Below are 21,461 nucleotides of genomic sequence, written 5' to 3'. Positions count from 1 at the left end.
CCAGCACAGGGCCTGGCACACTGTCAAGTGCTCAGGAAGCATGGATTGATCAGAGACTTTGGCATCATTGCCTCAGTCCTTTCTTGGCATGCCATCAGAAGCAAGTCCTGAACCAACTACCTCTCCTGCCTCATCTCCCTCATTTCTACCTCATGCTCTATGCTCCAGCTACACCAACTATTTCCCTGAACGTGTGCCAGGCTGTTTCACTGCCATGCCTTTGTACATGCTGTTCCCTCCACCCAAGGCCCTCCCTCAACCAGGTCAGCCCAGTGAACTCCCATTAATCCATCCTTCCTCTAAGGCTCAGTAAGTGCAATTACTTCCTCCCCTGGGGAGCCTTCTGGAACTGACCCCAGGAGGCCTCCCTTATGTTTGCTCTGGGCCCTGCCCATGCAGTCCTCTGTTTTACCACTTGGCACAGAGCGTTGCAGGTATGTATCCCCCCAACTAGGCAACACTTCTGAGGGAACTGGATCTGTTTCTCTCTGTACTTTCAGTGCCTAGCCAGGACCTGGCACAGAGGGAAAACCAGGAAGTGCTAGTTGCTTCACTACCCACCCCCATCTCTTGGATGCAGGAGATGCTGCTGGAGAGGTTGCAGGATCTTGAATGTCAGGCTAAGGAGAGACGCTTGGTCAGATTTTCATTTTTGAATAAACCTGATGACTGGGACCCCCTTATTTGGGGGAAAGAAGAGTGATTTTACAATTTGTTCCTATCCCAGCCCAGAGAACAGGGAGTTAGTTCTCACAGGAAGATGGAAGTTGGGCCTCCACCTGAGGGTCACAGCTTCCCCCTCCCCTGCACTCCCTTTCCCCTCTGCCTTTACTCACAACTCCTGAAGTCTCTCCCCAAAAGCCTGGGGTCTGGGATCTACCCCCACCCCAAGTGCCAAGTCAAAACCTCAATCCCCTGTTATGTAAGTGAATTATCCACTGTTCCTAACCAGTGCCAGCCAGATCTCCTCCTCCTCCTAATTGATTTAATCTTCTCATACCAGGGAGCTGGGCAGGGTTGGGAAGACAGCACTGATCAGAAGCCAACACATCAGTGACGTAGGCTCATTAATTATAGGGAATCTAGGTCATGGATTGACTCTGAGTGGCTCTGATTCTCCCCCTCCTCCATCATTTGGGCCTCTGAAAGGACATTTTCAGCTCCTTCTTATTCCTCAAACCCCGGTTCTACTTGGAGAGAAAGTTGAGGGTCCCATTAGACCCTATCTGTCTCTCAAATCTCCTCAGACCCTCAGCTCTGGACAGAAACTCCTTGCATTCCAATCTGAACACAGGTCACAGCTAAACCTAATTGTTGAGAGTTGAAGAGGTGAACAGATGATTTAATTTTCATGTGGGAAGAGACTTTAGAGTTGCCTTTATTTACTTTCCACACCAAGCAAGTCTCCACTTTGTAACTTCTCTGATAGATTATATCCAGATCCTATTTGTGCAGCTCCAGCCATGGGGAGCTCACTTCCCTAAGAAAGCCCTTCCCTTGTATAATGGCCTTTCTCATGTTGGGCTGAGGCCTCAGCATTGTGATTTCCTCTTGCAGCCAGCTTTGCCTCTGGGGCCACTGGGCATGCCCCAGGACAGCTAGCCAAATCCTGAGACCTGGTGATAGTCACCCCTGACTTTTCTCTTTTCTACATTGAACACCCCTGTTTTTTTCACCAGTTCTTCATTTGGTAGACTCTACAGATTATTCCTCACTGTATCTTTTATGTGGACAAGCCATGGATGTCATCATTTCTTCAGATCTACAGGGCAGAACACAGACTTCAGGGCAGTGTCTCAGATCAAGGCAGAACCACCATCTTTTTTGATCTTGATATTAGACTTCCATTGATACTAGGTTGAGATTTTGGGGGGCCTTAGCATATTTTGACTCGGCTTAAGCACAGAGTCAGCTTACCCCCATAGTCATTTTTCTGACATTAGCAATGGAAAACCTCCATGAAAATGATCTTTGTGATATCAGGACTATCTCCATGTTTCCCATAATTCTTCTCTCTATATACCCTGACATTTATCTTTACATATAATCATGTAATCATGTATTCATGTAATTACACATTCATCCATTTATCCACACAACTAACTTTATATTAATCCATCAATTCACCAAACACACTATCCACCTACATATCCTTCCATTCAGTTGTCATAGATTTACCCATGTACTCATTCACCTGTCCATCTACCCACCTACCAACTAGCTCAGTTACTCATGTACTTATCTATCCATCCATCCATTGACCCACCATCTACCCAAATACCTACTCACCCATCCACACACCCATCCCTTCTTCTACTCTCTCTCATTCACTTATACATCTATATTTATTGTCCATCCAACTATTCATTCATCTATCCAATACTTACTGAGATTCTATTACATTTCAAATCTTGTATTGAGTATTCTGAGCAGTTCAAAGCTGAATAAAATACAAGTTCTCTCTCTCTTCACTCTTCTTAGGGGAGGGGATGGGAGCAGATAAGGCAGATGATGCTGAGTACTATAAAACAGGAACAAATAAAATGCTTTGGGGATTCAGAGGAGAAAGGAATATCTGGATTAGGTTATGGATGCCTTCCCACCAGGAGGGACTTTTGAGCCTTAATAGAACAGCAGTATTTGGACATACATAGACTCACTGGAAGTAATTCCAAGTAGAAGAAGCAGCACATCAAAGATATAGAAAGCAGAATTCATGTCTTATTTTGTACATTCCTGCTAAAAGTGCCTAGTACAGATCTGAGCACACTTTAGCAACCTAATGCGTACCTTCTGATTGATATTTTCTCTTCTCTTCTCTGTAGAGCCACCCCCTCCCCAACACTTGATCAGGCTCATTCTTTCTCTTTAAGAGGATTCTACAATTGCCTTGCTGGATGGCCTTGGGCAAGTTACAAAACCCTTCTAGGTTTCTCTGAGTTTAAGATTGAATTTCTGTCTCTATCAGGTGGTCCTTCCCAGATAATCTTTATTTCTACTATGCTCTCTGCTTTCTGCAAAGAGATCAGCATTTTCACATATCTTAAATTTTATTTTCTTTTGTTGGCACCAACAAACTCAATCCCACCTGTCTTCACTTCCTCAGCCCCACCCTCAGGCAAAAAATCTGCAAAGTGGATGAAGGGGGGAGTTCTGTACAAGGGAAATAGCCCTGAAATAGAAGCCAGGAGCCATGAGTTCAAACCCACCTTTGCCATGAGCTTGCTATATGACCTTAGGCAAATCTCTTTCCCTCTCTGTTTTAAAAGTTTTCCCCTAGAGAATTTTAGCACTGAATGCAATATTTGAGGTTGTTTCATCCAACATCCTCATCTTACAAATGGAAAAACAGGCTCATAAAGGGCACATCACTTGCTCTAGATCTTATCTAGATTAGTGACAAAGCCAGAACTAAACTTCAAATTTCCTGACTTTCTGTTCAGGGTTTTCTTTACCCAATCACCACATTTCATCTCCATTCATAGCCCCTGTATATCTCAGGGAGAGCTTTCTCTCCCACCTCCACTCTCCAAGGGGTAAAAAGTGTGCGTTGTCAAAGTGTTCCGGCTATGTGTTCCTGATTCATGCCTAGGTCGGGGCTGGGCAGGCAGTATTTAAGAGCAAGTATTCTCAGCCTGACGGAGTTAATTATGTTCATCAGGAAGAGAGAAGAGAAAGGAACAAGGCGCTCTGGTTATCTACTGGGCTTTAATCAAATTGAGAAACGAGGAAATCCATCACCCAGAGGCTAAGGGAGTCGGAGAGCTTAGCTTCCGCTGGCTCAGAGTCCTGTAATGGGTTGGGCGCTGTCCAAGGTGCTGACATCTTCACTTATAGCTCTGAGTTGCTGGGAGGAGCCAGGAGGGACCCAGTCTGCGTAGAGGAATGGAGCTTTTAGGAGATGGCCCAAGATAGGACACAAAAAGGTCTGGACATGTTGGGGAGAGGCTTGAGTTCCTAGTATTCCCTCTTCTATTCATCTATCTGCTTTAGAGAAAATATCCCTTCTTAAGACTAACGTCCTGGACTGGGATTAAAGAAACAGAAAGAGAGGGCAGAGCCTTAGACCCTTTGATCTCAGAGAGATGCCCCCAGCATGAGAGTGGAAGTTCAGTCCTTGGTTTCAGGACTTCCCCATATTAAGGGGAGATGTAGCATCTGCTTTTATAAAATCCTCAGTCCCATGGGAGAGACATGAACTTGCCTTTGGGAATTTATTAATCTGGTGGAGAAACATTACTTTGCCTTTAACTCTAACTCAAGTATGATATAAGAGAGGCATGGACCATGTCTGATGGGGAAGATATGATCTTCCTCTAGAAAACTCTCACTCTCGTTGATGAGACATGCTCTTAATTTAGGGGATAATCTCAATTATAATCCGGGAGACAAGATGAACAGATAAGTTAAAATGTGCCCTATAGTCAACCAAAGTGCTCATATCTTCACAGTTATGACTAAGAATATTGGTGCTACATATTTAGTGTCAATCAAGGAAGGCTTCCTGGTAGAGGTGAGTTTGAGTTGAACTTAAAAGAAACTTGAGCCCCTAGATCTTAGGACCCCTGAGAATCACAACCATGCCTTCTTATTCTATTGTCTCTTTTGGAATAAGCACAAGCCTGGGCATAGAGAAGTTTCTTGTTCAATGAAAAAACACCAGCAGGTAGAGAGTGAACATACCTTCTTGGTGGGTTGGGAGGCAGCAGAGTAAAGATGGAGGTATCAGTTAGGGAGGAGGGTTGATCTGAAGGAAGATACTGAGGCTGGGATCGGGGAAGGCAGTGGAATGATAACATGAGCAGAGGGAGAAGCCCAGTGTGTGTCCAGGCCATTGAAGCACAGCATATGGAGCAACTCCCTCATGTTTTTGGAGCTGGTGAGAGACACTTAATTGAATCTTGGATTGTTAAAGCTAGAGAGTATTAAATTACAAAATCATAGACTGCTCAGCTTCTAGAACCACACAATCATGGAAAGTTGGAATATTAAAATCATAGAGTCTTAGCAGGGCAGAATCACAATGTGTTGAAATTACAGAACTGTGGAATATTAGAGCCAAAGAACCAAAAATCTATATTAGAGAATCTTAAGAATCTCAGGGTCAAAAAGGGAAAGAAACAACAGTTTTTTGACTCCCTCTATTTGTATCAGTTGGGGTGCTGAGAGTATTAAAATATACTAGATTATATTATCCCATTTAATTCCCACCACAAATTTTAAACCATTCAATCCCACCTCTACTCAATACAGTACTTCTGACAAACGTTTATCAAACACAGGCTTGTAGAAATTTCATGACAGGGGAGTCATTGCCTCTGCGCATACATCTACCCCCTGCTGAATGGAAGCTAGAAAGTTCTGTCTTATATAAGCTACATTCTATCTCCCTGTAGTGTCCCCACACTCATCCAGTTCATGTCCTCTGAGCTACACTGAATAAGTCTAATCTCCCACTCACATGACAGCTTTTCAGATGGCTAAAGACAGTCCTTATTTGTTTCTTCTCTAGGATAAGCTGGTTTGTTCATCATGTAGCTAGAAATGGGACAGCAAATCAAAGAATATTTGAGCTGGAAAGCCCCTTAGAGGTCATCTTGTCCAGAGACTTCCTTTTACCACGAAGAAGCATAGCATTATGGCCAGGAGCTTGGGCTTTAGAGAGAGATGAGCCTGAATTCAGAATCCAAAGAGCCAAGGTTACACTTGCTGTGTAACCTTGAGCAAATTACCTAATATCTCTGGGCCTTGGTCTCCTTATCTATAAAATAAGGAGGATAATAATATTGACATAGCAGAGTTGATATGCGGATTGAATGAGGTAATGTAAGGGAAGCTCTTAGCAGAGTCCCTGGCACACAGCAAACAGTCAATAAATATTAGCTATAATTATTGGAGGCCCAGAGGGGCAGGGACTTGCTCAAGATTACAGAGCAACTCAGCAGCAGAGCTGGGGTTAGACCAAGGACTACTGTATCCCAGCCCAGGACCCTTTCCTATTCCACATTTTCACACTGCCCTCTGGAGAAGAGGGGAAAAAAAAAAAAAAAGAAAAAGAAAAACAGAGGGAACTGGAATACTTTGCTCACCAAATCAGTTAGAATGCAAGTAAGAGAAAACCTGGTTTAGAGTGGCCTAAACCTTTTCTTTCCTTAACAAGGAAGACAGAAGAAGGTTTATCCAGGTTTGGTCTGGTGATTCAACCATGTCTGATGACCCAGGCTTTTCCCACTCCAAGCCTTGAGAGACTCTGCCTGTGATCACAAAATGACTGATGTGACACCAAGTATCATGTCCTCCCAAGTGGGAAGAAAAGGCATGGGAGCAAAAAGTATCTTCTCTCATGCCTCTCTCTTATCTAAGAGGGGAGTTTTCCAAGACCATCTCTTTATATTTCACTGATCAAAATGAGGTCACATGTCCACTCTTAGACCACTCACTGGCAAAGAAGAAGGCATTTCCATGAATGGCTTGGACCATCCTTGTGGCTGGGCACCTTGCTCCTGGAAAGAGGAAAAGGGGATTGGCTGTGGGAAGGCAACCAATAGTGCCTTCCATATTTGCCCTCTGTCTCCTCTCTGGGTTGGCATCCTCTCTCAGTTCCACCTCTGCCAGGGGGGTCTTCCCTGATTTCCACCTCTTTGTCCCACAGACCCTCTTCTACCATGTAATTGAGCATTGCCCAGTTGAAGTCACAGTCTACTTTGCCAAGCTGTCTCATATTTTCACATCAAATCTTGTCTTCCCAGCTAGTCTGTGACCATTGAGAGACTAATAGCAGCCACTAATGAATAAGTACCTATTGAGTACCAGGTACTGTTTTGGGCACTTGTGGCAACCAGCTTCCAAATGGTTCCCAAAGATCCACACCTCCTGGCATTTATACTCTTTTGTGTTCCCCTCCCATACTGTACCAAGTTTAGTCTGTGTAACAAAAAGAATATGGTAAAAACAATGGTATGTCACTTCCAAGATTAGATTGTAAAACACACCATGGCTTCCATCTTGATGGATTTTCTTTCTTGGATCATTCACTTAGGGGAAGTTAGTCACCATGTCATTAGTAGTCTCATGGAGAGGCTTGTGTAAAAAGGAACTGAAACCTTTGACCAACTGCCAGCAAAGAATGGAGACCTGACGACAACCACAGATAAGCTTGGAAGTGGATCCTCCAGCCCCAGTCAAACCTTCTGATGACTGCAGCCCAGGCTGACAATTGGCTGCAACCTGGTTCTGTTTCTCAGCTGGAATGTCTCCAGCTCCAGGGTTAAGGCTGAGGAACTGGGGACAGGAGGAGAAAATCTTTCTCGGATCTGTTTTCTTTTTTCCTATTGCAATCACATTAGTTAGCAGCTACTATATCTATTGTGCATGTGTGATTCAGGGACAAGTATGTTTATTAGAAAAAACATCAGAGTTTTAAGAGTGGGATGCCTGGGCTTTTAAGCAACCTTGGATAAATTCCTGAACTTTTCTAGGCCTCAGTTTCTTTATCCACTATATGAGGACAATAATCCCTGTTCCACATTCCTCACCAGGAAGCCATGAGGATCAAGTGTGAAGGGACTTTGTAAAATGTGAAGTGTTGTGATCATGTAAAGGTTTGCTTTGAGTAAGGAGTGCCCCTGACCCAGGGCTCTCACAGTCTGCAGGGAAGGCAGCCCCACACAGTCACCTCTGTACAAGTGGCCAGTGCTCCTCTTCTCTCACCTGAGTCTAGGTTCAGGAGACAATACTGAGAGAAACTGAGGGCCCCGACCCCCTTCTTCAGCTTCATCCCTCTTCATGAACTCTCTCTTAGACCACACTGTAGCCCTGCTGAACTAGTAGAAATTTCCCAAGCCTGCCAGGAGCTCTCTATATGCTGAGATTTTACCTGTGTCATTTCTTCTCCCTGGATACCATTCCCAACTTCTCCATCTGATGTATTCCTGCTCATCTTTCAGGACTCATCTTAGATGTCCCCACTTCTAGGATGCTTCTCTTGACCTGGTTCAAGGCCTGTTACTTCTCCTCTTGATTAGTGCATCAGTATCCTGCTTGAGCTCTTGGCCTCCAGCTTCCCTTTTCCACTCAAAGCCCCCATGGTGCAGCTTGCAGCCTTTCTAAAACACAAATCTTGTCATGTCACTCCCTGCTTAAAATAACTGGTCAGTGGAATGATCCATCAATCAATGCTTCAAGGGCTTCTCCTTGCCCTCAGGAAGACATCCAAAGCCTTCAGCTGGAACTCAACTGTTCATCCCCACTGGTATCTCTAGCCTCAGCTCTCCCCTCTCCTGATAGCCCTGCATGAGCAGTACACCCCAATCACATCACTCTTGTACCATATCTTGCTCTCTCGTGCCTTCCTATCTTTGCTCATCCCATTGTTTCTCATGCTCAGTTATGAGGACTTCCTGCCTAATCTTTAAGGCCGGCTCTGATTTAATCTCTTCCGGGAAGCCTTCCATGGTGGCCCCAGGAAGAGTCTGTGATTTCCTCTTCTTCCCTCTCCTATATGACTACTCACTTTTGCTACTATTTACCAGCTTGTCTGCTTACACTGGGAGTTTCCTGTACTGGACACATGGCTGTGTCCCCAGCAGTGCCAGCACAGGGGCATAGAGCAGACATGCAGGATTTGTTGGTTGGTTGAATAAATGAATGAATGAATGGTGAATGAATTAACCCCTGAACCATCATTTTCTGGCTAGCCCAAGAAAAGCTATTTCCAAGGGTAAGCCCATTTTATAGCAAAAGGGGAAGCAGAAGGAAGAGACTGCTCTGGAAGGGAGAAAGAAAATCAATAAAAATGTAAATCTGGTTGAGGAAAGCTGTCCCAGGCTGGCTGTGGGGAGAGATAAGACTGGGCTGGCTGAGTGCTGGCTGACAGTGGAAGAGAGATTAGGGGACAAGCAGAGCTGCAGCCAGGGCAGGGCAAAGGGAGTGTGTTTCCCCTCAGTGATGCGTCCTCAGTCTTCACCACCTGCTCCTACCCCCATGCTGTATGTGCCTCTTAAATTCTTTCAGGGACGGGAGCAGGGAAAGGCAACTTACAAACACTGATCATCAGGTGCACTGCCTATGACTGCGTATGCCATCATTATTTGGTCTTCACAACTTTTGGGAGACAGGAGATAGGAATGATCAACTGCCTTTACAGGTGAAGAAATGGAGAGGCAGAGAAGTTAAATCACCTGTTCAGGGTCACACTGTGAGTCAGTGGCAGAGTCCAGATTTGAACTCAAATCTGACCGACTCTAAAATTCTGTTTTTACGCCACTCCACTGAAGGTCTACAGCCAGGCTTCAGATGGTTCCCAACCTCTGAAATCAGATGCACAATTATGTATAAGTGTGTGTGCATTTTTAATGGAGAGTCTGTACCTTTTATCGGATTTTCTAAAGTGGTTGTTCCCCACCTCCTCATTGCTTATAGCATGCTGCCTACCTGGAGATGGTGGCCTTTGAGCTGTGTCTGGAAGATTGGGCAGGGCTTCATTAAGTGGGATGGAGAGGCAAGCAGTGGGGTGGGGATGAAAGCCAGCTGGGCAGAGGGAAGAGCTCATGTAGGGGTGTGTTAGGGGGTAAGAATTCAACATGTCCAAAGAATGGTGAGGGTGCTGTGGGGTTTTGCTCACTTATTTGTGCTCCAATCATGGCTCTTGGCTCCCAGCTCCTGATGGGCATCTGTCTGCCCTGCAATTTCCCTGCATGAGTCTCCAGGACAAGCATCAGGATGTCAATTCTGGTCTAATCCTGTTCTCTGCTGGATTTTTACCACCATAGAATCTAGCAGGGGGACTTAACACCTTCTCCTCCAGTTCCTGGGGACAGGGTGAGAAGACACTGAGCTCACAGACACAACTAATTGCAGCTCCTCATTGGCCAGAGGCCATATCAGGGAAGAGGGCTGCTCCCTGGGCCCCTACAGTCCCTGGGAAGACATCTGACCCTTACCTTTTCCACTTCTGGCTCTCAGCCCACGTCTCCCTTATGATTACTCCTGGAATCTCCTCACTCTAGCCAGTCTGGATGATTTTAAGCACAAGCATCTCATCTTCTTTGAATCTTGGCTCAATGCAGAGGTGGACTCAGTGTGAAGCTAATGCTGCTTGAACATCAGAGCCTCTTCGCAGGCCCAGGGAGAAGCCTCTGCAATATGTTCATGTTGTCATTTTCTTGGGAAATTTGCAAAGGTAAGATACATTCACTACAATCGGTTTAGATTGCTAGTTCTTTTCACTCCAACTTCCCTTGTGTCCCAGTTTCCCTTTACATGAGGTGGCTGACATGGGCATTTCTGGGGTTTGGCTAAGGGAGAGTAGAGTTGGGGATTAATTTAATTTGGAATCATTGGGATATATTTATGTGGTTCTCAGTTACCTCTGTGTATGGATAAATCATTGTTAGCCACCTCTGTATAGAGAACGGCTTCTAGGAATCTTCCTACCCACAATCCAACTCATTTGGCATTGTGACATCAAGGTATCATATCCAGAGGTCATTTTGTGACATGAATGTGCCTTCTGCTGCCTGGCCTTGGAAGTGTATGAACAATAGAGGAGAAACAGGTTTGCAATGTACAACCAGAAGCTAGTCTGTGCAAAAAAACTTCCAATCATTACGGGGAAGATTTCTGGCAATGTGCACAGCAGTTAGTGAAAAATCTTATGCTATTTTCCTGAATTGTATGATATATTTGTTTTGACTTCTTTTTTCATTCTAAGTAAATACTCACCTTCTTACCTAATTTTGTGTTCTTTTTCTTAAAGAGATCTCTCCAGATTGTATAAGCTTCAGTTCCCACAAAATCTAGATCTAGCCCTGGCTCCACCATTTATTTTGTGCAATCTTGGGCAAGTTGCTTATCCTTTCTGAACTGTTTCCTCTTCTGTAAAACGTGAATGACAATTTGGACAGGTGAGGACTCAGAAAGTCTCGTGACTTTATTCCATTTCTGAAACCATTACTGGAGGAAGTACCCAACACAAAAGAAAATTAGACCACAATATACAGATAGGGAAAGATGTAATATACAAGAAATAATGGTGAGCAATGAATGCAGTAAAACTTAAATCTACATAACTAGAAATAATATGGTGGTTGCAGACTGTAATGCAGTTTGTAAGAAAGGATCTTTGTAATAGAAGAGACACTGTGCAAGAACAAATATAATAATAAGTTATATCTGTAATTCCAGATTATTTCTGCAGAACCTGGGAAATAGGAGGGAAGGAGAAGGAATATGAACATACCAACAGCCTCATCTTGTTGGAAGAGACTTTGAAATTCTTAGTATTGATAAATATAGGCTCAGATATTTGTATCAACCAGTAAAATTCCCAATAAAAATGGGAATTAGAACTTCTGAACCTCCATCTTCTTTGATGTGGGATAGCCTCAAAGCCCTGCCACTGAGAGCTGAGAGCTGTGCAGAGGGCTAGAATCAGCCCCCCAGCTTCTCCCCTAACCCCCAGCACAGGGATGGATACAGGGTTTTGGAAGCCCCTGCTGACAACTCCCTGCCTCCTGCCTCCCAAGCAGCGAGTCCCAGCCGGGTCGGGTATGTGTGGCAACAGAATGGGTTGGGAACAGATCAGAAAACTCTCCCCATCCCAGGGAGATAACCAGGTCAGATGAGACTGGCTATAAAACAAGACAAGGCAAGACAAGGCCTGATACAAACAAGGACCAGTTTGTTCATACCTAAGCATCCCATAGACCCACTCATCACACAGAGCTAGGCATTACTGCTCCCAGCATTACAGATGTGGGCATTACAAAGAACAGGTTCTTATACCAACCCCGACATCAAATTTACCCTAAAACACTGGTGTTACAGAACCAGACATTATTTACACAGTCCCAGGTGACACAGAATCAGAAATCCAGGAGGAAATGGTGAAATTAGGATTCTAGTCACAAAAGTCACAGTTACTTTGGTAGGCTCAGTTCAAATGGGTGAAATCTTGGCAATGCATGGGTAACAGCTAGTGCTAAGTGTGTTTGGTCTTTGAAGTTAGAAAATTCGTAAGTGTGTCTCCCTCTCCACCAGAGCCCTTAAGGCAGAGAATAGGCCTCACCCAGACAATGGCTCCCTGAGGGCAAGGGCTGGGGCTTCCTGTGTCTAGAGAGTGAGTCTCTCACACCAGGTTTCCTGAAGGCCTCACCCAGCCTGAAAGTCCTGGGTAGACCCAGTTCCTTCCCCAGTGGGTCTCCCCAGAGCTCAAGGCTCTGCCTCTAGGGGGCGCCAAGTGGATGCTTCTTAACTGAGGCTGTCCTGGCCCCACCTCCAGGCTGAGTAGGGGTGGGGAAGAGATCTGAGTCCACCCTGGTCACACAGATGGTCACGGCTGGAAGGGGCCTGAAAGCCGACAACTTCGTCTCCATCTGACAGAGATGGAAGGTGAGGCTCAGAGAGGGTGCTCCAGATGAGCAGCAGAGCAGGGCCAGGACCCAGTGTGTGGGGCAGCCTGGCCTGCTATTGTCCACTTCTCTATCCTAGGGCCCTGGGAGAAAGATATGCAGTCCTTCCACCCAGGAAAGCCTAGTTTCAGGTCAGCCTGTCTGGCTGGAAGGAAAGGGAGAAAACCCTCATGTGTCAGAAGTGGCCAACACAGCAAACCCCCAAACTCTTTGGTTCAGATGAGCAAAGGCCCAGAGAGGGTCAGTGGCTTGCCCAAAGCCACACAGCAAGTTAATGAAGGACTCAAAATTGGAAAACAGAGCTCCCAACACCCAATCTCGGGCAAAGGGCTTAGAGGAGGTACTCGCCATAGCTGCCACTCTTCGCCAGGGTGGGGCCCTGGGACAGCTCACACTCTGGATTCCTCAGGCTCCTTCTTTGGCCCTGAATCTAACAGCTGCTGCTGTAGGCCAGGGCTGGGTATGGTCTCCTTGGTCCCCTCCTCTTTGTTCTGCTGCCTTAGGATGGCCAAAATCAAGGTGAAGCAGGCCAGTGAACCTGTCTTGAAGAAGAACTGGAGGCCGAGGAACCTGAGAGAAACAAGGGACCTTGAACTCAGGACCTCCGCATTCAGGGCTTGGATATTCTTGGGCTGGAGCAGAGTAGGGTCAGCAATCATCACCCATTGTACAGTTGGAGACATTGAGACCTTGTAGGGGAGAGGCCTCCAGCTTTATGGCAATGGACCTTGTCACCATGGCCTTGGTTAGGGAAATGAGGGAACCCCTGGAGTTGGCCCCTGTGGGAGCCCTTCCCTGAAAGGGGTTAAAGACTCTGAAAAAGGAGCCCTGGGGGGGGGGGGGGCAGAAGCCTAGGCATCCTCCCTGCCCTGTCCTGATTGCCTCATGGCCTGGGCCAGCCCTGCCTCTCTCTGGGTCTTCCTAAGGGCTCAAGGGACCTGACAGTTGCAACTTTGGATCACCTTCATCTGCCGCAAGAAAAGGAGGATGCCCTCTCCCCTATTTGTCTAATTCACCAAGGCTCTTGTTTGACTTTTCCTCCTCTAGGAAGCCCTCCTGGACAATCTCAGTCCACAGGAACCATGTGCTTTTCAGAGCTGGAAGTGACAAGCTCCCTGCTCCCAGCCCTGCTAGTAAGTCCCTCTCCCCAACTGCCCATCCATCCCAGGGCCAACAGCCTCTCTGCCTTCAGGTATCTTTGGGCTCCCCATTGTACAGATGGAAAGATTGAGTCCCAGAAAAGGCAGGTCTCACAATGAGGGAGACAGAGCTGGGCCTGGATCCAAGGCTTTCTGTGTCCTCAGTAGAGCCATCTTCCTACCCTACCCTAACTCCCTGTCTTTCTTATAGCTGGGCTGCTCCCCTGATTCTTCCCACACTCAGCCAGCACAGACTTCAGTCAGGTCCAGCTTTGCCAGTTACCAGCTGTGTGGCCTTGGGCCACTTACTTAAATCTTACTTTACTCATCCATCAAAGGGGGAGATAGGGTATATAGCTTGTGGGACTGGTGAGCTCAGCACTGGATAGAGCACCTGTCACCTTACAGGTGGATGTCAGTGGACCTTCCCTCCCTGCTGGTGTTCTGCCTGGAACCCTGAGGGTATTTCCAGAAACTTTCCCACAGCCTCCTGGGAGCCCCAACCCCAGTCTCACCGGTTTCGAAGCAGGTTGTGGTCATAGTAGCGGCAGACGGCCCGACGCCCACAGCTCTGGGCCCAGTACACACAGGTGGTGTCAATCGCACTGCCATGGATCACAGGGCTGGGCATCCAGGCTGGAGGAGGAGGTGCTCAGGGAACAAGTGGAACCTGCACCCACCCCCTTGCCACTCCCTGGCATATATAACCCCTTCAGGGAATTTGAGCCACTGGGGGCCTCTTGGCTCATTAACTCTTCAGCCCTCAAGCCCACCCTTTACCCTGGTATTTACCCAGGTATGTCTCCCTGATGGGCTGTTTAGCTGCTTGCACACCCACCTCCAGGGTACCTAGGTTGGATCTGTGACCCTGTGGGCCAGTGAACCCTAAGGTCAGGGACTGGGTCCCACTCATCCCTGTACCCCTCCGGCCCAGCACACAGCGGGTATCTGGACTAATGGTCCCCAGCAGGTTCTTTACCCAAAACTCTCTGGAGCATAAACTGGATCCCCACAGCCAGAGTCTTGTCTTCTTTCTTCACTCCCCTAACAAGCAGGGATACAGCGATATGAGGATTGAGAGGATTTCAGCCCTCAAGGGGCTCTCACCATCCACCTCTCTCCCACTGCCCAGCCCCAGCCTGCCCTCAGTCTCCATACTCTGTTTCCCTTCAACCTGCCGAGCCAGGTCCCCATGTGCTAGGCACAACCACTGACCATCAGGGCCCTGGGCTACCCTCCTTGTGTTCCTGGTCACAGATACATCTCCTCTCTCCCCACCCTCTGGTCCTACCAAATTCTCCCCTTCACCCTACACTTGGCAAAACCTGGAGCTGGGTAGCCAGACACGCCCTCTAGCTCCCCCGATCTGTAATGCCTCAGCCTAGGGTGCCCTGGCAACCATCGGTTTCTTCTAAGTAATCACAGGGGCTGGCATTTGTGGAGTACTTTCTACAGCTCAGTCATTCTGTGCTGTATCCCCCATATCACCCCCATATGGTGGGTAAAACATTAGACCCATTTTACAGATAAGGAGACAGGATATTTAGATGGGTTAAGTGACTTGGCCAAGACCCCACAGTCGATAGATGTAAGGGGTCAGAATTTGTGTAGCACACTGCCTGTATTAACTCCTTTTAATCAGACTGCCTGCTGGGACATCTTATTCCTCTACTTTTGTTCTTACAGCCAGCCTTCTTTATAGTTCTATGTGCCTTCTTATATTGTAAGGTGCTCCATCCCCCTTCTAATTTTCTAGAAAACAGATAGAGAATAAAATAACCTCAGCATAATGAAAATTTGGAATTACTCTGCTTTGAGGTCCTCTTATTACAGTCCCCACCCACCCCAGGATATGCTGACTTTGGCCTCAGATGACAATTTGTCGGTCCCAGCAGGACAACAGCCAGAAAGATCTTTGACCAAGAGGTAGTACTCAGCACGGACTGGGTCCACAGTGGACACTTAATAAGTGCTTATTGAAGTGGCATTCAGAGTCATGGACCACATTAATGGGGTCTGGATTTCTAGATGCACCATCTGTGGCCGGTTCACTGCTGGTAGGTTGGGGTGAGGAGTCAGGTGATGCTCCTCCACTTCCTCCTCATTGTGACTAGAGGCCAGGGCATGGCCTTAGGTATGGCCTTCCCTCCTCTGGAGCAAGTCAGGGCCTGAGCTGGGGGTCCTGGCCCCAGTACTCTTCCTTGCTACATGACCTGGGGCTAGCTCCTGAATTTCTCTGCACCTCAGTGTTCTTTTCTGTAAGATGAGGAGAAAACTTCATCTCAGCAGTTTGCCATGAGGATGAAAACAGGACAGTGAGAGCCTGGTCTGCTGTGGGGGCCCAGGACACCTTCTTCTTTGAAGGTTTCCCTCAGGATTCCTTGTCCTGCCTATGGTTAAGGATCTCTTGGTATCCACTAGTTCTGGCCTACCCTGCTTTCACCTTAGGATGAGCATGAAGGAGGGTGTGTGGGTGACACTGGCCAGTGCTGCACCCAGGCTGACCAGGATCATGAAGGGCAGCACCAGGTGGCTGCAGGTTGAGTCACAGGAACCCGCTGGCACAGGGCCACCCCCTGCCACGCAGCTGCAGTTGGCGTAGAAGACCTACAGTAGGGAGGGGGGAAAAAGAGGCTTCAGGAACCTCCAAGGACAAGCAGCTGGTCAAGGGCCTGAGGCCCCAGGAGGCTTATGAGAGACCCATGGACACAAAAACACTGGGGCAGAGCTGGCTGGACACTGGGATTTCTGACCCTTTGGCTGAGTCAGGATGCCTTGAGCAGCCAGACAGGTACCTGGACACAGGCTATCTGCACATCTGCACATAAATGGGCTGAGCCTGGGATGAGGCTGTGGGGAGAAGAGGACATGGAGAAGAGAAAAAGGAGAGGCAACTAGAAGAAAGTCACCCCCAACACACCACACATAGACCCCCACACACTCTCACACACACACATATCACTCACTACATATACGAACTCACATACCGCATATACTCATTCTTTCACCTGGTGATGTCAGAATGTTCCAAATTCCTGGCTGTCTATGCAAGGACTCAAAGCAGCAAAGAGTGTTTTGGGGGAAGGAATTCAGACTTTTCAGTTTAGTGTCTCCTCTTCCTGCTTTACTGAGGTGTTCCAGGGCACTAGTTTCCAGAGCAGATTCTCAGGGAGAGATTCAAGCACAAGATGGACAGAGACAGTACAGTGGGAGTCCTGGTTCAGCAGGTGAGGGCCAAGGAAGGCTTCACCAAAGAAGGGGTGTTGGATTTGGGTCTTGAGGAATGCATAGGAGTTCACCAAGAGGAAAATCAGAATGAGTAGTGGGAGAGTCAAATGTAAAATCACAGTGGCATATAAGACCCCAGTCAACCTTTCCTCCTGCTGGGAGCAGAGTGCATGCAAGCATGAAAGGACAGAGGGGAGGCCTTTGGGAGGTACGCTGGGGCAACACGTGAAGAGCCTTGGACACAAGAGAATCTGGACTGCTGTTTCCAGAAAAACAGTGGACTGGGTACCCTGCCAATCATCCTGCTGACAATTTAAAATGCTGAATAAAGTATTGAAAACATTGTCCTGAATGTCCACGAGCTGGCAGAAAGGGAAAAAATACTCAGGTTCAGTAGTAAGTGAGGTAAACTCAGAGGAGAGCAGAGTCCTGAAACAGGCTTTGGCCACAAGGTGTTTGCAGAATTTTGTACGATGGAACACAGCTTTCTGAGGTTTGGGGGGCTACGGGGCCTGAGGAAGTGTCCTAGCCCTCCCTTCTGCCTGATGGAAGGTCTGATGGGAGACCCCCAGAAAACTGGGACCCTTCCAAAGCCTGAATGAAGTATGAGGAAAAGCTAACCCCTTTCCAAACAGCAAGGGAATGTCCCCAGGCTGGTGTAGGGGTGTATTTGATTGCAGCCTGAATTCCCACTCCCCCCAGGTGGCCTGGAAAACCTCCAGATTCTGTCAGAATTGGTTTGGACCAACAGTGCCCTGAGGCGACTGACAGGAAGGAAGCCCTGGCTTTTCTTTTCTGCCCCATAGATCAGTTTCCCAACCAGCGTGCCCTAGGGGCCCCTGGCCTCAGCTGGGAGACCACCTGTGCAGGGATCGCATCAGCTCTTAGCCGTCACCTGGCTGGCTCCAGGCAGCTGGAACCCTCTGGGCCTTTAACCTCCAGCCCTGATGGCCTCAGACTCTTTCCAATGTGAGAAGCGCTGGTAAACCCTGAGGCAGATGCCAGGAGCCTCAGAAAGATTGTAAGCTTGGGAGAGACAAGACCTGATAGTACAAATGCTACTCTGGCTGCTACAAGAGGATGGATCTCATGGGGGAGGTCCATTAAGAGGTAGGGAGTCAGGGAGGGTTTTGATTTGAGAGATATTTAGAAGGTAGAATTGGGACAAGGTGAGAGAGAGAGAGACAGAGAGGAAGAGAGATAGAGAGAGAGAGAGACAGAGACTGGAGGCCTAGAATTCCAGCTTGGGTGCCTGGATGCTCCGTTCACTGCATGACAAGGTTATGCTGTCATATGTGCATGCCCTCCTGAGCACACACCATGTGGACCTTCACTCCAGGCTGAGCAACCCACTGGGCTGGAGATACAATAGAGGGACAGGTATGTGGAGAAATATGCCAAGGCAAGGTGACTGGAAGAGAAATATCCTGTTCTTTTTCTGAGAGGCAGAAGGTTGCTGGGAGGGACACAAAACTAGAGGCCTTTCTCTTGAAGTTTTCCCAGCCCTTCATTCATATTTATCTAATTCCATGGCAGGAAGTTCTTCTTACGAATGCCTTCAATCTGTCCAGCTGCCTCTGATTCTTACTCTCTATGGGGACTCATTCCTACCCCCTGAGCTCTAGATGCCAGCAGCCGTCCACCTCTCCCCATCTTTCCCCTGGTCCTTTACTTCATAAACAGTTACTGAGCACAGCTGTGCTGGACACTGATGACCCAGCCCTGGGCTGAGGAGCTTGCAGCTGGCCTGAGGAGGCAGGCTAGCCAAGAAACAATTCCAGGCCAAGGTGACAGTTCCTGAGTGCTGACCAGGACTCAGCTGCACCCTCCTTCAAACACGATACCCAACACAACCTCTGAGGATGCTCTGGAGAAGGGACCAGGCTTGGAGGCCAGAGCACTGGGTTCTAGTTCTAGCTCTGGCATTAAGACTTTGTACAATGCTTGGTCCTCTCCTGGGCCTCCATTTCCCATCTGTATAATGGGCATAATAGGAGTGTGTATTAATCCATGCTTAATATTTCCCAGGCACGTGCTAAGTGCTTTTCGTGAATTTTGTCATGTGGATCTTCACTTACTATTTAATGAATTTATCTAGGTAAAGCATTTAGCACAGTGCCTGGTATATAGTAGGTACTCAATACCATCACCTCCATTTCACAGACCAGGAAACGGAGACACAGATGAAATATTTTACCTAAAGTAACAGAGTCAGTTAGAGGCTGAATAGGGATTTGAACCAGGTGGCCTGGCCTCAGCGCTCAGGGACCTATATCAGCAAGAGTTCACTGTCCTCTTGGGGATCCTTCCCCAGCTGCCAGGGTCTCAGGGAACTCAAACCAGGTCAGAACAGTGAGTACTAGGAGGCCGGAAAACCCAGGATTACAATTATTCCAAATGCAAACAGTTTACACAGCTCAGGTGGCACCTGGCTGGCTTCTGAAGCACCATCAACCAGGTGCTTTACTCTGTGCCAGCCACTGGGGCCCAGGTCTCTCCATGCAGGAGTCTTGGGCTTAGATGCTGATGCCCAGCAGGACACAACAGCAGGGGTTCCGTGTGATGGGGTGCGAGACTCTGGAGAGAAGGAGGCGTCATAACTACTAACCTGACACCACACCCTCACACATATGCTTTACTCCAGCCTTGGGGCCTAAGGAAGGTGAGTCCTGTCCCCACTTGTCCTTTGGGGTCAATGCGGAGAGAGGGGAGGGGGAGTCAGCTGGTCTTGGTGGCCTTTCTAAGATACACATAGAACACACTGCTGCTGCCCTCTTTCTCCACCTGTGAGTTCCCTGAGGGCAAGGCCCCTTGGCTCTGGGTTTGTCCTCAGCCCCTAGCACAGGCCCTGGCACAAAGGAGGGGCACCATGAAGGTTTATTGACTGACTGATTGACTGTCTGAATGGGTTCATTGCATCAGCCTCCCCACTGGTTTTCTTGTCTCCTGGACTGTGTTCTGTTCACTTTCCTCCACACTGTGGCCTCAAATGTGATCAAACACAGATCTGACCTAGTCACTCCCCTGCTTAAAACCCACCCAAGTCTCCCCATTACTCCTTGGATGAAGTCCCCACTCACAGCCTAGCATTCAAGGCCCTTCCCTGTCTGGGCCTTGCTTACTCTCCATGAAACTTTTTTTCTGCTCCAATAAGTTCTTTGCAGTTTCTTGAAACACTGTACTTACGTGTGTGTGTGTGTGTGTGCATGTGTGTGCATGCCATGTGATGTGCTTGCTTCCGGAATCTCTGCTTCTGTTTCCCTACCCCCACCCCCAGCCCCCATTGCCTGGAAACCCTTCCTTAGTTTCCCTGATCATCCTTGAAGATCTAGCACAAATGCCACGTCCTGAGAAGACTTCTGGGACCCTCCCAGATGGGCTGTATCTCCTTCCATCCTTGTCTATACTTCTCCTGCCCCTGGAATTCCTGAGTTATTTACTTTTGCATCTCCCCTGCACAGACAGCTCAAGCCAGATCTGGCTCACCTCTGTGCTCTGAGACCTGGCACATGGCTGGACCCAGGCTGGAAATGAAAGCTTATTGAAAGAATAACATCCTACATCTGCAAACAGAAGAAGACAGACAACAGAGAGAAGAGCCAGAGAGTGAGAACATTCAGAGGTGGAGAGTGTGACAGGCACACAGAGATGGACAGTGCAGAGCCCATGGGAGGCAGAGGGAGCAGCCAGAGGCCTGACCCACCTGGCGTTTGTCCGGAGCCTCCTGGACTACCCTTGTGCAGCCAGCGTGGCAGGGTGTGAGGTACTCCACACCGGTGCTGGTGTCGCAGACAGGGTTAAAGTCATCTGATGGGCAGGAACAGGGCTCCATGCAGCCTGGAAATAGCTCCAGCCCAGGCTGGGCACTATGGGAAAGAAGGCCAGCAGGGTTGGCCTGGCTCTCCCTCCCTCAGGCCACAAGCTGGGGCCACCTCAGCCCTGCAGCCCATCTCCCCACCCCCGAGAGCAATAGCCAGAGATTTCAGCTCCACACAGAGGTTTTTCACTGTCAGAGCTGCTCCATGACATGCAGTGGTGAGCCCTTTCCAATGGAACAGGGAGATGGGCTAGAAGCTGCAGGAGGCCTCCAATGGGAGAGGTGGGGAGTCGAGTCTGGACCAGAGGCTCTTCCAGCCCCAAAAGCCTACAAGTCTTTAAGCTGCTTCTGCAAACATCTTTGCTCCTTTTTTTAGGGAACATAAGATAAATTCTTCCCCAAATTTAGTCTCAGATGAAAAGTGCTTTTTTCTCAATTAGCTGGATTGCTTCTTTTTCTTAGAAAATTCGAGCTATATGTGTGGGACCCAGTCAGGGTACCTGAATAGCTGTGGGATCTCCAACCTGATCCTGCCCCTCTCTGCCCCTCTCAGTTTCTCCATCTGTCAGCTAGGCCGGTCCCCCTTGCCATCACCATCCTGTAGTCTCATGACCTCTCTCTCACTCTCGCTACCCTGTTCACTGTCCAGGGCACATTTTAGTCCCACCCAACTCCCTCCCAAGGGCCTGCCCCCCGGTCCCAGGAGTGCCCCTTCTAGTTGGCCAGGGCAAGATGGGGTGCACAGGGGCAGGAGATCAGAAGAGAGGCAACTTCACCTCTCTGAGCCTTGCTCTCCTCATCTGTGAAGTGGGGATAATGGTAGGACCCATCCCCAAGATCCTGCAAGGGTTCAGTGAAACGCAATAC

The 21,461-nt window shown here is 48.1% G+C and overlaps 1 protein-coding gene across 6 annotated transcripts in view; it reads right to left on the bottom strand.

The window, feature by feature from the left end:
- Positions 1–10,909: 10,909 nt before the first annotated feature.
- Positions 10,910–21,461, bottom strand: part of SLCO2B1 (solute carrier organic anion transporter family member 2B1) — a 48,952-nt gene continuing 38,400 nt past the window's right edge. For all 6 annotated transcript variants that reach the window (XM_014556581.2, XM_014556588.2, XM_032489379.1 and 3 more), the window contains 5 exons: positions 20,481–20,643; positions 15,993–16,156; positions 14,529–14,593; positions 14,065–14,185; positions 10,910–12,980 (listed from right to left, as the gene is read on the bottom strand). In XM_014556581.2, coding sequence (XP_014412067.1) covers positions 12,800–12,980; positions 14,065–14,185; positions 14,529–14,593; positions 15,993–16,156; positions 20,481–20,643 — 694 coding nt within the window. In that variant the 3' untranslated portion in view covers positions 10,910–12,799. The remainder of the gene's footprint in view (positions 12,981–14,064; positions 14,186–14,528; positions 14,594–15,992; positions 16,157–20,480; positions 20,644–21,461) is intronic.

The sequence above is a fragment of the Camelus ferus genome, chromosome 10 (assembly GCF_009834535.1).
Source record: "Camelus ferus isolate YT-003-E chromosome 10, BCGSAC_Cfer_1.0, whole genome shotgun sequence".
NCBI lineage: Eukaryota > Metazoa > Chordata > Mammalia > Artiodactyla > Camelidae > Camelus > Camelus ferus.
This window is presented reverse-complemented; position numbering and strand designations above follow the sequence as displayed.